The sequence below is a fragment of the Mugil cephalus genome, chromosome 1, assembly GCF_022458985.1.
Source record: "Mugil cephalus isolate CIBA_MC_2020 chromosome 1, CIBA_Mcephalus_1.1, whole genome shotgun sequence".
Classification (NCBI taxonomy): domain Eukaryota; kingdom Metazoa; phylum Chordata; class Actinopteri; order Mugiliformes; family Mugilidae; genus Mugil; species Mugil cephalus.
Genome location: NC_061770.1, coordinates 46588072 through 46606680, shown reverse-complemented (window position 1 = coordinate 46606680; position 18609 = coordinate 46588072). Strand labels below are relative to the sequence as shown.

Here is an 18609-nt window from a genome sequence, read left to right as displayed (position 1 = left end):
AATTGTGCATTAACTCATACATAAATAGATGTGGATGATGTTCAATAATAGATTCTGGTAGATCTTCAGACAGTTTCCAGTTCTGGAGCTAAATGTGGAGATGTTACTTTGTCTTCATATCTTTAAAAACTCACCATCATAACAGAAGAAAGGTTTTTGGTCAGTACAGTCAGCGTTCTTCCATCTTCCTTGTTCTTCATTCAACATGGTCACTGCACATTTGTCTCCTGATGACAGAGTCTGATCCCAGTGTCTGAAAGAGAAACTGCTCCCATCTGACCACCTCCAGGTGTCTCTGAACAGGCCGATCCAATAGGGTGTGTTATAACCGAGTTCTACTTCATCTACTTGATCCAACTGGTTCAATCCACTGACCAGGTCCGTGTGATGATCTCTGCAGTATTTCTGAGCATCAATCCAGATCTTCTGTTCTTGAATCAAATGGATCTTTGTGGATCCACTTTCTGTGGAGTAAACACACAAACATCAATCATAGTCGTCATTAACCGTCTTTGTCCACGTCATGAAATTATCACTAAATAGAAAACTGTTGAACATGAAGGAGAATGATTTTTCTCACAGAGTCTTAAAGAAGTTGAATCAATAATGATGATGAAAACACACAATCATGTAATCAGTGTCACCAATATTTGATAAATCAGAAACAAATCAACAAACAAAACAACTAGAATTATTAGAGACTTATATTCTCACCATTGTAGCAGAGAAAAGGTTTTAGTTGTGTACATGGGAAATCAAACCATTTGCTGTTTCTAGTTCCAACACAGTTCTCAACATTTCCATGATCATTTGGTTCACCATCATACCATCTTGTTCCATTATCTTTAAACTCCACTCCAGGTAGAGACCAGTGCCAAGTCCTGTTGACATCTGTTCTGTTGTTCAGTCCAATCCAGGCTTCAGTTTGATTCCCTGTAGATTCTTCAAGGAGTCTCTTCATGTCTTTCATGTTAGACACTGTGGCCAGATCAGTGTATTTTTCTCTGCAGTACTCCTGAGCTTCTGTCCAGTTCTTTGTATCTTCAACATAGTGGTACTGGTAGAGCTGACATGAGATGAAGTAACACTGACCTGAAATCAGAGAAAACACAGACGTAGAGCTGATTGTAAGACACATTCAATCATTTTATTGACTGTGTTTCAGCCCAGTTTATTTCCTCCTTAAGTGAAATTCAAAGACCTGGCAGGGACACCAAACAAAGCAACAAAGTAGATTTTTGTGAAGATTATAAAGACATACAGCAGTATGGTTGATGTTGATCTGATCCACTTACCCATCACAAGGAGCAGACTCCACTGCATCTTTGCTCTGTTGGATGAAACTGACGTTTGATTTCAGCTGTTTGTCTCTGTTGGATGAAGCTCACATTTAAACACGTCATGTGACGTTGTCAAAAGATGCAACACTGGCTCCGTTGTACAGTCTTGTGTTTTCAGGAAGAGAAAAACAAGCAGGTGGAAAATACAAAATTATTCAAAACAGGACTCAAATATCCTCCTCTACTATGAAAATAGTGCAACTGACCAACCTTGAACAACCTTCTACTACTGTAGGTTTTTGTTTTGGACTCAAGTCTCCAGGTGGACTGACAGATACGGTTGATTTGTTCTTTTCAGAAGGAGAAAAGAGTTTCGGGTTTAATCTGGAGTCTTGCACATAGACTGTGGATTAATCCTAATCAGCTTCAAACCTGTGGACAGAATAACAAAGAGTCTGATGGTGTCACTGTTAAAGCATCACTTTACATGTCATAGCTCAACAACCAAACACAACTGCAGGCTAACTTGTAACGCTAGTTAGATGCTTGTGTTTGACACTTGAGTGTGAACATGTGAGAAATATGGACAGGAGGACACTGGTCAGTGTGTGGCTAGAATTTGAGAATGAAATCATCCACAATCAGGTTAATATGATCTAATATGCTGTTGTGTTTAAAGGGGTTAATAAGGCCTTCAGCCTGTGTATCAATTTGGGAATAATCAAGTAGAATGTTACTTACGCTATCTCACCATATCAATCGTTGTCTTTCGCTTCGCTACATCTTGCTCACAGACTAGGACACATTACATCCAAATATCTCACACGCTGGAGACCAGATAAAGCCAATCGGCTACACATAGAAACTCACTGACACATGAGAGGCAGTACTCCTCCCCATTGTCTTACAGGCGGAGTCTAGGTAGAATAAGATCACTGTACGTCCCTGAAGTGGGGCTTTTGGTTCTTTTTACCCCTAAGGTGAACTGACCAAAGCCTCAGCGCTGAAATCAATATCTATTCTCTGTGTACCAAAATAAATATCCAACGTGAGAAATTGTCGCGTGATTTGTGCGTAGGTGAACTACCCTTTCCAAACGGTATAAAGATCCTGGGCTGAAGGAGAGGAAAAGATCCTCCTTCAGAAATTGGGGGCTCGTCCGGGATACCAGGAAAGGGATGTAGTTACACTGGAGGAGCATCTCTTACAGTCAGCGGCCGCAACTAAGTAAAAGGTGAGCAGAAAACCTCTTAACCAAATTTCTGCATGTCTTATGAGACATCTCGTGGCTGTGAAAGTATGATTCAACAGTAGTACTGTTTGTAAGAATAAAACACAGAGAATACGTACGGATTAGTCTACCAGAGAAGGGTTTAGAAGGTCCCCTCATCCAGATAGTCCGTCTGGATATTGCCTGATTGGCTGGATGTAAAAGCTGCCGTCTGAGTTTATGAGAAAAGGCCAGAAAAGAAGAGAAAAGAAGATAAGGTAAGAAAAGGGGCCGACCGCACGGTTTAAAGGCCGGAGGGGTCTGATCAGCCCCCAAAAAGGTTATCAAAGGGAAAGAAAGAAAAACAAAAGGTAAAGATTGAAGATCATATAAAATTTACAAGCATGCATTTTTAGCAGTTGCTTTTCTAGCCACAATAACATTCCAGTGCAAGCAGTCCAGACCGCAAAAGCAGGAAGATAAGGACGGACTAACAAGGACAACCGCCGCGACAACTGGTGAGATACCCCTTCCATACACACCACGGGAACCGTAGGCTAATGCACCAACAAAAATAAATAAATTAATAAATAGAAATCTGTTTGTGGACACTAGGACTATAATGGAGAGAGCAGGACAGGAGAACTCTAATAAACACTATAGCCCAAATAATTTGTTTGTACTGATGCCACAAATGATTGTAACCAAAGGCATGCTTACATGTGAATTAAAAACCCACGCCGGAGGAGGCTGTTGAGCAAGCATATAAAGAAGAGGTAAGAGATGAGCAGTTAAAAGAAATGAAAAGTACACTGAATGAATTAAAAGATGAAATGGCCAAATTAACCGTTAAAGCCAGTGAAGTGGAGTCAAGGACAGAGTATGGAGACACAGGAGGGAGTGAGGGAGATAGAGCATGGGGGTTAAGAAAGTGGATTACAGCAACACCAACATACATTCTGTATCCACGTGACTTGACCCAAGATACAGAACGGGTATATGGACAAAAAGGGACAGGTAATTAACAGCTGAGGTCCAGACAGAAGAATGAGGCTCCTGGTCAGTTCCCCCTGATAGAAACTAGGACCAGTATGGGATAAATAAAGGAAAGACAGTACAACCCACTGTCCTATGCAGACCAAGCACTGCTAAAAACAACACTGCCAGACCCCAAAGACGGAGGAAATAACTGGATAAGAGAATTTCTAAAAACTTTTAGTGGGCAGGTGCTGGCCATGGGAGACGTAAGAGCGTGTTTGGTTGCACACTTGAAACCCAATGAATTAGCCCGGTTGGGAACAGCCGCTGGAACCGTACAGGTCGTTGCAGCGGAACCTCTTGAATGCCTGGCCCCTAGGCTTTGGGTGGCTTTGAGAACTCAATACCCAGTAAAAAACTGACTCTAATCAAATGAATGATATCTACAATAAGCCCGGGGAAGCAGGGAAGGAGTATATAAACCGTTTGTTAAAACTATGGGAGGGTCACACAGGGTCTAGCCCATTAACTGACTCGTTACAGAGACTGTTTAAGCAAGCCGTGATAAAAGGACAAACAGGTGCGGTTAGAGAAGAAATGGAGAAATCGGTAGCCAGAGATAGCATGCCCCTGGAAATGTGGATTGCTACTTTGGTTCACCACTTACATGGGGAAGATGAGAGTAAAAAGAGACATACAGGGAGTTTGAAAAACTTAATATGCAGCTGCTGCAAGAACAGTTGAAGGAGCTGAAAGACAAGGTCACTGATAAAATTAAAGAAACCAAAAAGATTAAAGCCCAAATGCCTGTTGTATTTACAGCTCGGCTTAGTGGCCAAATTCAAATACCCCTGCCAGCAGATGAAGGGCCGGTATGCATATATCAAATGTATCAACAATATCCCCCAGGTGGCCAATACAGGGGAAGCTAAGAACTTAGGACCTATGATAACACAAGCTATTGATGCAAATGATTGGCAGGCAGTGACAGGGACCACGCTAATGGAATACAGTCCCTCTTGTAAATGCTACAAGCTAAAGCATAATGGAACATTTCATTGCGAGTTGGAAAAAGTTGAAAAAAGCAGAACACATGTCAGAGAAAACACTGACTCTGAATTGGCTATGCAACTCTTGAAACAAATACCAGACGAAGTGTGGGCAACTGGACCTTTTGTTGTAGGACATTGCAGAGAAATACCTCCTATCATACAACAGATGAAAACACCAGAGATCATAAACCAACCTCAATATCCCCTATCGAGAGAGAAGGCAAATGGAATCAGGGGAACGATTTAAGGCCTGCCTAAAGCTGGAGTATTGATACAATGTAAGTCCGATTACAACACACCTATCACTCCCGTTGCTAAACCAGGGAGGGAAGATCATAGGTTAGTGCATGATCTCAGAAAAATAAATGCAGGATTAAAGACTTCACATTTTGAGACACCCAACCCATACACAACGCTCTGTAATCTAGATCAAAAATTTAAATGGTTTACGGTGATGGATCTATCAAATGCATTCTTCTGCATCCCTATAGCGCCAGAGTGTAGACACCTGTTTGCGTTCACTTTTGAAGGGAAGCAATATACCTATACTAGATTACCACAAGGCCTCACGGATAGTCCTTCCCTGTTTAACCACTCACTATGGGTTCTAATGTCCAAATTCCAAATTCCAAAATCTGTTGTATATTGCAATATGTTGATGACATTCTGATCGCAGGCGAGACTGAGGAAAACGTAGCACAACTGACAGCGGCTTTGCTCACATGGTTAGGGGCGAAAGGGTTTAAAGTATCCAAATCTATATTACAGAACTGCAGAGCTCGAGTGGCGTTCCTCGGGAGAATAATTTTAGGACAGGGGGTAGGTATGACAGCAAACCACAAAAACAACATACTTTCATATGTAAAACCTACTACTGTACAACAAATGATGGTCTTTTGGGGATGGCAAATTATAGTAAGAATTACATATCAGAGTACGCTGAAACTGGGTCCCCTTTAAGGAGACTCATTACAGATACAGGACATAGCCAGCTAAAAGCTAACCTTACCTGGACTAAGGAAGCGGAAGAAGGCTTCATCAACTTAAAAAAACAGCTAACACAGGCTAGTGAGCTCGCCGCTCCTGATTTGGGAAAAATGTTTGAACTTGATGTGAAAGAAAAAGATGGTTTTGTGAGCTCCGTACTGTGGCAGCCCGGAGCTCAAGGGAGGAGAGTGTTATGCTATTATAGCACTAAATTAGAACCAGTGGAAAAAGGCCAAACTACTTGTACCAGAGCCTTATGTGCTATAGCTAAAGCACTAAAAAGGACAGCTCACATCACACGAGGACAGGACATCACAGTACACATAAACTATGCGGTAACAAGCTACATTTAAAGCCAAAAGGTTCACCTTAAGCCAACAAAGGACCAGTGGAATGCATTATGTCAGTTCATGAAGGAAGAAATGAATCAGAGTATGAAACAGAAAGTCATTAGTGAAGTAAGAGTATGTAAGAGTATGTAAGAGAATGAGTACGTTGAGTATGCAAGCTAAAGCAGCCCCTCATGAAAAACAGGTGTGGGTTGACAAAAGAAAAATTATGATGTTATGTGAAGAGGGACATAAAAGGGGACATCAATCAGGAAGAAGGCTTACTGAAATGATATGGAAATGATGGGGCAAAAATGGTGGCATCCTTATCTATCAGAAGTGTGTAAATATTTTGTAGATACATGTTCCAGTTGCTCCAAGTTTAACCCACGAGCAACTCTTAAGATGGGGATGGGAGTGTTTCCCATCCCAAACAGACCATGGCAAGAAGTGGTGATTGACTTCACAGACATGGGAATTAATCAGAGAGTAAAAGGCTGTAGATATTTGCTTGTTTGTGTTGATACTTTTATTAGATGAGTGGAAGCTAAACCCACCAGAATTGAGACAGCTCAAGAGGCCATAAATTGGTTGATATATGACTTAATACCTCGCTACGGGGTCCTAGAAAGTATCTGTTATATGTTCTGATAATGGGAGTCCTTAAAGTTGGACAGAGGCTAAACCTCTGGTCCTATCCCATTGAGATCCAGCCCAAGTGACACAACAGGACTCTCGCCTCACGAGCTGAAGAAAAATGCCCTGTCCATTCACAAATAACCTGCATAGTGGTGAAGCTCCTGACCTGGCCAGTCAGGAGAGAGATGCAGGAAGCGGTTTAGTTTTTGTCTCCCTGGATACAGAAAATCCTTAAAAAAGGAGCCCACTGGAGCTCCACCAGAGGAGATAACAGAAGGAGAATGGATTTACAGAAGAGTCTTCCACAGGACGTGGGAGGAGCCAAGGTTGATCAGCCCGTTCAAGGTAGTATCATCAACTACATATGGTGTGAGGGTCTGGCTGGATGAGGAGCAGACTAAGGTAAGTAAATATTGGCGCAAAACACACTGTAGAAAAGGACAGCCGTCCCCAGAGAGAAACCCTAGAGAAATCAGAAAGCACCTAAGGGACATAGGCGAAGAGACAGAGGGAGAATAAGATGATGACCTACAGGTCATGGCTTACACTGGCCTGTTTGGCAGTGGTAAGTCAGATGGCAGCCGTGCTGTTAGTATGGCTGAATGTAGAGGAGAGATCACAGATTAAGGAAAAGGATGCTGTAAGTATCCCCCACAAAATAATTATTCCAACAGGGGAACCTAAAATTCGAACACGACGAGAAACTCACCAAGATCAATATATACAGAAGTACGAGTGCTTGAGCTTTATTATGAACGGGGTACCAGATAAGTATAAATTAGCTGATCAGATCGTAGCCGGGTGGGGAATCCATATTCCTCTTGATCACCCCTAACAAAAATGTGGAGGGAATAAATTATTTACATTACAATATCTAAAGAATTGGCAAACTATACAAGAGATGGGTCTCTTACACACACCAGAATAGACTTGCTCTGATCCTGACTAGGCGCTGGGGAATATGGAGTCCAAGGGAGCGCCACCAGCGAATCAGATGAACCCCGCAGAGGACGTGCCTCTGCTCGATCCAAGTGCCGAGATACAGGAGAGGCCATTCCAATATTCAGATGGGGACTCTGACAATGAGCCTGACCTGGATGATGTAGTATGAGCTCAGGGTCTACAATAACTGATCTTACGATGTTAGAATAGCATTTTGCTTTGTGGCTTGCTTCTAGGCTTTGACTTTTGATATACACATATATATGCATTTTATACACATATAGTGAATGTTGAGCCTACCGGAGAGATGGCAACGTGTTTGTGGGAGCACGTTCACGTGACCGCTGGAAGGAGACCCAGGTTACAAATATAGTTTAGATTGCATCCATACACCCATTTCATACAGGGTTTTTACATTACATGATAATTTAGGGGTGGCGTACCCTTAAGGCACGCCAACAGGGGGATTTGTTGGGTTTAAAGGGGTTAATAAGGCCTTCAGCCTGTGTATCAATTTGGGAATAATCAAGTAGAATGTTACTTACGCTATCTCACCATATCAATCGTTGTCTTTCTCTTCGCTACAGCTTGCTCACAGACTAGGACACATTACACCGAAATATCTCACACGCTGGAGACCAGATAAAGCCAATCGGCTACACATAGAAACTCACTGACACATGAGAGGCAGTACTCCTCCCCATTTTCTTAAGGGCGGGGTCTAGGTAGAATAAGATCACTGTACGTCCCTGAAGTGGGGCTTTTGGTTCTTTTTACCCCTAAGGTGAACTGACCAAAGCCTCAGCGCTGAAATCAATATCTATTCTCTGTGTACCAAAATAAATATCCAACGTGAGAAATTGTCGCGTGATTTGTGCGTAGGTGAACTACCCTTTCCAAACGGTATAAAGATCCTGGGCTGAAGGAGAGGAAAAGATCCTCCTTCACAATGCTGCAACAGATGAATCAGAAACCCATTAAAACTGCTGCCTGCTGAGGCCGTCCTCTTGACGACCATGAGAATAAATGGAAGCGTAAGGTATGTGGAGACCAGACAGCTATGATCAGCCATAGATTTGAAGGCAGCTGCACATTCTGTTGCTACCTTCTTTACCTTCTTTAAACACCGTCTATGACTATGTAGAGCATAAAGTATTAAAATACCGTCTGTTGTGACTCAGCCCATTCAAATGGAGGACAAGGCTGCATGGCTCCCTTTGTTCTCTAGACAAAGAAGGCCTTTGGACTCAACCTCCCAGCAGCCTTCACCTTTTCCACCTAGGTGTGAAACCTCCACTCTTGACCCTCATCGGTCACTATACGGTCAAGACCTCTGAGGTCATCGAGCCAATACTCCTCTTGCTCTTAGTCTTACACTGTTACTCTGCTCTTTTGCTCCTCCCTGGGAGCGACTGCTACAGCTCTCCCACTTCCATGAGGCCGGCACAAAGCAGAGGCCTCCACTGGACCTTGGTATCGATGCAAGTGCCTACCAAAGAATTTAAGGACAGAACCAGCTACCACGACACAAAGTCTGCTAGTTGAGTAAACAAGCGACGGAGCCACACAACAAAACAAAACAACCATTCAGCTCTTTAAGGAGAACCAAGGACCCTCTTCAACGGAACTAGAACTACACAGCCAGGACACTGTATTTCATTCAACATCAACCACTGGACTTTGCAACCCCACAACAGCAGGACCAGCAAATCAGGACGCTAACCACCATCTTTTCTTCTTGGACGTGACTTGGTAACGTAACTGGGCCTAGTTAGCTTACCTGGTACATACCTTGACTAAGCATAGATAACTTCAAACCTGCCAGTGTATGTAGAGATTGAATCAGTGAAATACTTGAGCTTGTTGTTGTCGTCTATAGTCTATAGTCTACAACCTTAATTTGTGACCTCCCCGACATCATATCTGGTTGGCCTTAGAGGTCATCTTGGAGCCACTTGGTTGTAACCCTCTGTCTTAGGACAAAGCAGCCATCTAGTTTCACTGTCTGAGGTCACACTTCACACCTCATACAGACACATGGTCTCACACACACATACACTCTCACTAACATACTCACATCCACATGTGTACATAGTGTATGTAGCTCACTTTGGTTTAATGTTTTGTTATTTCATTTTCTAGATGTGTCCAGTAAACTTTCTTTGAAACTTTGCTCGTCTCTTAATGTTGTATAAGAGTGAATATGCCAACCTCCACGCTGTAGAACTCTTAAATCCTTCAGGTTTGCTACTGTTTATAGGGTACCATTGTTTGTGATTATTAAGTTAATTATTAAATGGGGTTTTGTTTTAATAATTAGCATACCTGCCTTTATGAGACAGATTTTTGGTAAATTGGCTGTCTGGTGCCCTGAAGTGGATTTAATGTAAATTACATACTATTAATATTTTTATAGTAATTATTAATATTTCGATATTAATATTTGACTAATTTGATACCCAATAACCCACCTCAGTGCACCGTAAATAGCACCCTCTATGTCAAATAGAGCTCGACATTTATAGTGCAGAACCTCGATCGACACTGTCTGTAGAAGGCAGTGTACAATCCCCAACAAAGATGGTGCTTCCAAGAGAGGCTTCATATTCTTCATAGAATATATATACACCACAGTTGTGCCAGAGCACAACAACTCAGTGGTTCATGTCAAAGTTAAAAAAGCAGCAACACTGAGTTCAGTGTATCTGTCAGGTCATGACTCGTAGCAGGACTCAGAATGCAGAGATATAGAATGACAAAAGGCTTTTATTGGATTCTCCGGAGATCTCAGACAGAGAGACAAACAAATGGCTAAATAAAGCTAGATGCCAACTCTGACTACTGAGAACAAAAAACTGTCCAGGAGGAGGAAAACTCAAATGAAAGAAACAAATCGAGAAACACAAAAACGCTCCGAATGGAGGAAAACCGCAGGACTAAGAATCTAAACTAAGGAAAGAATTAACAAACAAAAATTCACTATTCGAGAGGAATAACCGGCTTACTTGGCAACTTCTATGGGTGTGGACATGAAACAAGGCTCTGGTGCAGGTCGAGGACGATAACACTCTGGCACAAGACAAGGGGCACACAGACTACTTAAACACATGGAGGGAAATAGGGGACAGGTGGAAACACTTAGGACAATCAGACTGAGACACATGAGGAAGGGCAAGTGACCTGAAACGAGAGGAGAACTACTTTTCAAAATAAAACAGGAAATGACAGGACAAAACAAACCCAAGACAAGACACCCTCACCACGGTGTGACAGTATCAAGGTGTAACTGTTAAAAAGAGTTGCATTCGAGTAAATGTTATTTTTTTTATAATTGATACAGTCCCTCCTCCTCTTTTGTCCCCCTTGGTGGAAAAAAAAAAGCTGAAATTTGGCTGGGAAGCCTAGAACATGATTCCTTTGCAGAAGTTGGCAAAGACGACTCCAAGCACAACGCTCTCACAAACAGCATTCCAGAAAGCAAATGTGTACAAGGTCTTATTACAATAAAGATCGTCTGCAGCGGTGGGATCATAGTTTGGCTGGTACACTGAGAGGACCCACACATCACCTAGAAGGGATGAGAACATTAAGGCGTTAATTAGCGGCTCTTTGGGTAGTTTATAAAACCATATAGGATCTTAGAGGTAAAAGACTGACCCAGCAGGATCCATATGAAAATAAACAGGCCTATTAAACCTTGCAGTACAGCTTTACAGCCCCTGGGGTTCTCCTGTGGATGAACATCACAGGGTAAGGTCACAAATGGTACCAAAGATGACTCGAGCCACTGTAAGGACACAGCACACAACTACAGCACCAACTAGAAGGGCACGAGGGAAAACATTTGTTTTTTTAATTATCAGCCACGTATGTAACATTTAAATATGTTCTTTAGACACACTTTACAACTTTTTATGAAAAGTTCTATGCAAATAAAGGTTATAATGATATCACTTATCACATATAATCTTTTGAGAAGTTTCCTGTCAAACAGGAAGCTAGGGGAGTCCAGTGTCCACTGATTGGTTAGTAATCTGCCTGAGCAAGCTCCGCCCACCAATCTGCATCAGCTGTAACCAGGGAAGATAGATATGCAGATTTTACTGAGGAAGCAGAAACTAGCTGGTGAAGGAAATAGGCTGGCAGAGGGAGAGATTTCAGAATCTGAGATAGCTTTCACTGGATGTAAGGTTAGTACAAGTGCAGGATGAGTCATCAACCCTTTTGTTTAAAATTAGAAGCTCTAAAGAATATCTACAAAACCACTGTTTGTTTCAGGCTAGAGACTGGGGCATAGATGACATAAAGTGCAAGACTCTGGTTTGATTTGATTTCATGGAGACGTTAGTGCTCATGGAGGTTACTGTTTAGTTGGTTTTAAAGACGCTGGTGTCGACAGATGAACACAGGATACACAATACAATTGAACATCACCAAAAGCTACAACCTCCAAAGTCACTCTGTCTCTATGAAACACCTGAACAAATCTTAACATCATAACCTTCATGCAGGTTGATTTATTGTACACCATTTATTAAACTTTGGCCCGCTATGAATTTGAGTTTGACCCCCCTGCTGTAGGGCATCTAGGTTTAATGCACATCTTTACGTCAACGGAGGAAATGTGTTGTAAACAAATGACAAATGAAATAAAATCATTAAAACATAACGCTGACATTTCACACATGAAAATATGAATTCAAAGAAATAAAACCAATAACAACGTACAGCTTTTCATTTCTTTTATGGATTTTTTTGGTTTGTGATTACATACATTGGGTAAATGGTTCATCTTCTAAACTTGTGTCTATGTATTCAATGGTAGATAAGATGTAGATGAACAAACTGAAGTAAATGAACATTACACGCCAACAGAGAATTCAACTATCCATTTAAAGCAAGCCCCAGGAATTAACCATAACATACATGTCATTTTATAGAATATAATATCAGCAAAAGATTCAACATAACATAGTCTCCCTGTTTTCTCTTGAAAGCAAATGAGCTCAGTGTTGTGAGAGAAGTCTACACGTTAGAAAGGAGAGAAAGTGAGAAAGAAGGAGAAACTTCACACTTGAGATACAAATGGTGCTGGTTATTTGACACCTGGAGTCTTTGAGGTGTTTCTGCACCAGTTCCATGATAATTGTGTTAACATCATCACATCACATTATCCACTTATTCCACTTTAAACATCCACAGTAAAGCTGCACTACTTTACAACTGACTATAGTGGAGCTTCTTCCTCTCACAATCTGAAGACAGCTTTTACACATTTCACGTTGGGATTCCTACATTTCCCACTTCACCATTCAAGACAGATGGAAAGAATACGTTTAATACACAACCAACATTCAGAGTATATGAATAAAAAGACAGTTATCAGTGAGTCTAAGAATTAGAACAGATGAAATTAAACTCCTTGTTGTCGATTGTTTTGACCCACTGATGTTTTCCTCCTGTGTCCATGGCTCCAGACATGTCACAGTCGTCATTCTTTCCATCTGAGGCCCAGTTCTTATAGCTGACTACCTCATCACTGACCCAGAACCAGAAATCCAGAAAGCAGGAGTAACGCAGTCCCAGCCAGACAAAAGGAGTTGAGGCTTTCTTGGCTCTCTCTTGAACCCATCTCTGTTCATCAAGGTTAGTGATGGAGACCAGGTCATTGTAGTTGTCTCTGCAGTAATTCAAGGCTTCCTCCCAGGTCTTACTTTCTTTGATCAGGATCACGTTATCTGTCATTGAAAGACATGGTCACATTGATTAAAGACTTTGGTAACACTTTCTATGAAGGTTGTATTTATAATGCCCTATGAATGCACTCATAATGTTTTATAAGGTGTCTATAAAGCATTATAATTGTCATTATTACATCTATACATATTCACAAGTCGTTATAACCAACTTCATGATGCATTATGACAACTGGTTATGAATGATTATAATTTTAATCTGAATAGTGCATTATAACTATGTCAATATCTGCCTAGTCACTTGTTAGTTTTATGATGCATCATAACTACTTTGCTTTGCTAAATGTGCATAGTGATGCATAATGAGTTTTGACTTCGCCTATAGTGCTTTATATCTGTAGTTATAAGTATATGTAATAAAGTTATAATAATGTATACATCTCCCTACAGCACACTGTTATAAACAGCTATGCAATATCATAAGTGCTATTTGTCAGCGCTAAGTAAAGTGACAAGAATATGACACTATTATTAACAGATATAAGTTACTATGAGTAATTAAAAGGTGCAATGAACTAAGTCCTGAGTCTGGCATCTTTACCCCATATGCACAGTGTTAATATCATAGGTGTTACTTGTCAGCTTTAGGTAAATTAGAGCAAATGAAATGCCTGGACAGTAAAGACAAAACAAATGCATTTAGTTCACTTTATTTTCATTTAAACCAACACACATAATCAGAATGATTATCAACGCTCTGAGCACATTACACAAACACATGAAACAGGCCACAAAAGTGGCACGGCGTGGTCCTAGAGATGTGGCTCTTAAAAGTGCCTTTGGGTTGGTGACGTGATTCAGGGTCAGAGGTCAGGAGATGGTTTGACAGCAACTACAAGAAGAACAGAGGCAAATCTTTAGTGCTCTAGCTGGGTTTGTTTTTATGCAGAAAGGTTTGAATGAAAACACATAAGCAGATCACGTTTTTTGTTTAAAGCAGCCTTATGAGACATTATGTTACCGCATATCATGCAGGCAGCGCAGATTACCCGTAGGTGGCTTAAGCTAGCTACACGAAAGTTACCAGACACGGCTAGTTTTAACTCACAAATTAGATCGTTTTCATATTCTTGCGTTTAATGATTGAAACCATTCGAAATCATTGCTTTAATACGTAAACCATGTGCTTCATGTAAGCAAAGTAAGACATTAGCTCACAAAACACTAGCTGGACAGAGAGACAACCTACCTGTCCTGGAGAGGACTCAGAGGAGAAAGGAAAGAAAAGCCGCTTTACGACTAGTACATACAGTCAATGCTTTACGACAGTGGGAGGAGCTGGGGACGGAGGTGGGTGGGGTCAGAGGTCAGGGGTCATGGACTAAGGAATGACACTTCTACAATAATAATAATATAAATAAAAACGATATCAAAATAATATCTGACGGCATTCAATAAAGGCGGACATTTCTAGCGACCCTGTATAAGAGACCGATATAACAAATAACCATTACTTTTTTTTTTCGAATCCTGCAGCAAAATTGACGTTACATTAAAAACCGAAATAAGACCATTACAAATCTAGTCTAAATGAAATTAAATCAAACCTCTTCATTGCGCAGTGTCACATTGACAGTCGTCCTCACGAAATAACTTCCAATTGAAATACATCAGTTTGAAATTCGTTTCGAGCGGCATGAAAATTTGAGAAAAATCGGCAGGCACCAAACAATAGATCAATTTTCGTGACAGTTTCACATCCACTGTTAGACCGGGTTGGCATTTAACCGCTTCTTTATACAGGATCGCTAGAAATGTCCGCATTTATTGAATGCCATTAGATATTATTTTAATATCGTTTTTATTTATATTATTATTATTGTAGAAATGTCATTCCTTAGTCCATGACCCCTGACCTCTGACCCCACCCACCTCCGTCCCCAGCTCCACCCACTGTCGTAAAGCATTGACTGTATGTACTAGTCGTAAAGCAGCTTTTCTTTCCTTTCTCCTCTGAGTCCTCTCCAGGACAGGTAGGTTGTCTCTCTGTCCAGCTAGTGTTTTGTGAGCTAATGCCTTACTTTGCTTACATGAAGCACATCGTTTACATATTAAAGCAATGATTTCGAATGGTTTCAATCATTAAACGCAAGAATATGAAAACGATCTAATTTGTGAATTAAAACTAGCCGTGTCTGGTAACTTTCGTGTAGCTAGCTTAAGCCACCTACGGGTAATCTGCGCTGCCTGCACGATATGCGGTAACATAATGTTTCATAAGGCTGCTTTAAACAAAAAAAAAACCTGATCTGTTTATTTGTTTTCAATCAAACCTTTCTGCATAAAAAACAAACCCAGCTAGAGCACTAAAGATTTGCCTCTGTTCTTCTTGTAGTTGCTGTCAAACCATCTCCTGACCTCTGACCCTGAATCACGTCACCAACCCAAAGGCACTTTTAAGAGCCACATCTCTAGGACCACGCCGTGCCACTTTTGTGGCCTGTTTCATGTGTTTGTGTAATGTGCTCAGAGCGTTGATAATCATTCTGATTATGTGTGTTGGTTTAAATGAAAATAAAGTGAACTAAATGCATTTGTTTTGTCTTTACTGTCCAGGCTCTCATTTCATTGTGCCTCATATTTGTTTATAATAGTCTTATATCCACAACACCTCATTTGCTCTAATTTACCTAAAGCTGACAAATAACACCTATGATATTAACATTGTGCATATGGGGTAAAGGTGCCAGACTCAGGACTTAGTTCATTGCACCTTTTAATTACTCATAGTAACTTATATCTGTTAATAATAGTGTCATATTCTTGTCACTTTACTTAGAGCTGTCAAATAGCACTTATGATATTGCATAGCTGTTTATAACAGTGTGCTGTAGGGAGATGTATACATTATTATAACTTTATTACATATACTTATAACTACAGATATAAAGCCTATAGGTGAAGTCAAAACTCATTATGCATCACTATACACATTTAGCAAAGCAAAGTAGTTATGATGCATCATAACATGAACAAGTGACTAGGCAGATATTGACATAGTTATAATGCACTATTCAGATTAAAATTATAATCATTCATAACCAGTTGTCATAATGCATCATGAAGTTGGTTATGACGACTTGTGAATATGTATAGATGGTAATAATGACAATTATAATGCTTTATAGACACCTTATAAAACATTATAAGTGCATTCATAGGGCATTATAACTACAACCTTCATAGAAAGTGTTACCAAGACTTTTAAAAGCATCAAACAAAGTCTCTTTTTATTTGGTGACTTCACTTCATATTCTGATATTTTGATGCATATCCATGCAGCTGGGAAATAAAATTACAGACTGATTCCACATCTGTTTTTGAGACGTTGTTATAGTGTAGATTTAATTATCTCTGAAATAATTGTACATTAACTCAAACATAAATAGATGAATATTGAGGAATAATAGATTCTGGTAGATCTTCAGACAGTTTCCAGTTCTGGAGCTAAATGTGGAGATGTTACTTTGTCTTCATATCTTTAAAAACTCACCATCATAACAGAAGAAAGGTTTTTGGTCAGTACAGTCAGCGTTCTTCCATCTTCCTTGTTCTTCATTCAACATGGTCACTGCACATTCGTCTCCTGATGACAGAGTCTGATCCCAGTGTCTGAAAGAGGAACTGCTCCCATCTGACCACCTCCAGGTGTCTCTGAACAGGCCGATCCAATAAGCTGTGTCATGAGTGAGTTTTACTTCATCTACTTGATCCAACTGGTTCAATCCACTGACCAGGTCTGTGTGATGATCTCTGCAGTATTTCTGAGCATCAGTCCAGTTCTTCTTTTCATTAATCAAATGGATCTTTGTGGATCCACTTTCTGTGGAGTAAACACACAAACATCAATCATAGTCGTCATCAACCGTCTTTGTCCACATCATGAAATTATCACTAAATAGAAAACTGTTGAATATGAAGGAGAATGATTTTTTTCACAGTGTTAAAGAAGTTGAATCAATAATGATGATGAAAACACAATCATGTAATCAGAAAGTCCTGCTGATGTCATGTCAACAGTAAAATATACTGATTGAACTGTGGCCATATCTCCTACCAGAATTCATAGAATTTAGTTCCCACCAACAGGTCATGTTACTCATATTATAACCTGTGACCCTCATTATAACTGAGCTGAAAGATAAATGATGATTCATCTTCTACTGTTGTGTGAACTCTGTCACCAATATTTGACAAATCAGAAACAAATCAACAAACAAAACAACTAGAATTATTAGAGACTTATATTCTCACCATTGTAGCAGAGAAAAGGTTTTTTGTCTGGACAAGGGAAATCATGCCATTTGCCTTGTTTTCTAGTTATAACACAGTTCTCAACATTTCCAACATGATTTGGTTGACCATCATCCCATCTTGTTCCATCATCTTTAAACTCCACTCCAGGTAGAGACCAGTGCCATGTCCTGGTGACATCTGCTCTGTTGTTCAGTCCAATCCAGGCTTCAGTTTGATTCCCTGTAGATTCTTCAAGGAGTCTCTTAATGTCTGTCATGTTAGACACTGTGGCCAGATCAGTGTAATGTTCTCTGCAGTACTCCTGAGCTTCTGTCCAGGTCTTTGTATCTTCAACATAGTGGTACTGGTAGAGTTGACATGAGATGAAGTAACATTGACCTGAAATCAGAGAAAACACAGACGTAGAGCTGATTGTAAGACACATTCAATCGTTTTATTGACTGTGTTTCAGCCCAGTTTATTTCCTCCCTAAGTGAAATTCAAAGACCTGGCAGGGACACCAAACAAAGCAACAAAGTAGATGCTTGTGAAGATATATAAAGACATACAGCAGTATGGTTGATGTTGATCTGATCCACTTACCCATCACAAGGAGCAGACTCCACTGCATCTTTGCTCTGTTGGATGAAACTGACATTTGATTCCAGCTGTTTGTCTCTGTTGGATGAAGCTCACATTTAAACACGTCATGTGACGTTGTCAAAAGATGCAACACTGGCTCCATTGTACAGTCTTGTGTTTTCAGGAAGAGGAAAAAAAGCAGGTGGAAAACACCAATTCATTCAAAACAGGACTAAAACTTCCTCCTCTACTCTGAAAATAGTGCAACTGACCAACCTTGAACAACCTTCTGCTACTATAGGTTTTTGTTTTGGACTCAAGTCTCCAGGTGGACTGACAGATACGGTTGATTTGCTCATTTCAGAAGGAGAAAAGCGTTTCAGGTTTAATCTGGAGTCTTGCACATAGACTGTGGATTAATCCTGATCAGCTTCAAGCCTGTTGACACAATAACAAAGAGTCTGATGGTGTCACTGTTAAAGAATGACTTTACATGTCATAGCTCAACAACCAAATGTAACCCCTCCCTGCACCTGTCACTCTAAGACAGGGTTAATATCAAACAGGAAATGAGGACCAACTCTAACTCTAGACTCGATGAGGAGACTACTGGTATCT

General features: G+C 40.4%; 2 protein-coding genes across 2 annotated transcripts in view; both read right to left on the bottom strand.

Moving 5' to 3' along the window:
- LOC125011143 (L-selectin-like) overlaps positions 1-1347 on the bottom strand; it is a 2978-nt gene extending 1631 nt beyond the window's left edge. Inside the window, exons 1-2 of the mRNA XM_047590223.1 lie at positions 1296-1347; positions 762-1092 (exon numbers count right to left, since the gene is read on the bottom strand). Coding sequence (XP_047446179.1) covers positions 762-1092; positions 1296-1323 — 359 coding nt within the window. The 5' untranslated portion in view covers positions 1324-1347. The remainder of the gene's footprint in view (positions 1-761; positions 1093-1295) is intronic.
- A 10366-nt stretch (positions 1348-11713) lies between these two features.
- Positions 11714-18265, bottom strand: LOC125011073 (C-type mannose receptor 2-like). Its single transcript, XM_047590105.1, has 4 exons — positions 18013-18265; positions 17428-17808; positions 16667-16996; positions 11714-13155 (listed from the first exon to the last, which is right to left on the bottom strand). The coding sequence occupies exons 1-4, from the start codon at positions 18152-18154 to the stop codon at positions 12809-12811; spliced, it is 1200 nt and encodes a 399-aa protein (XP_047446061.1). The 5' UTR covers positions 18155-18265; the 3' UTR covers positions 11714-12808.
- Positions 18266-18609: the final 344 nt, after the last annotated feature.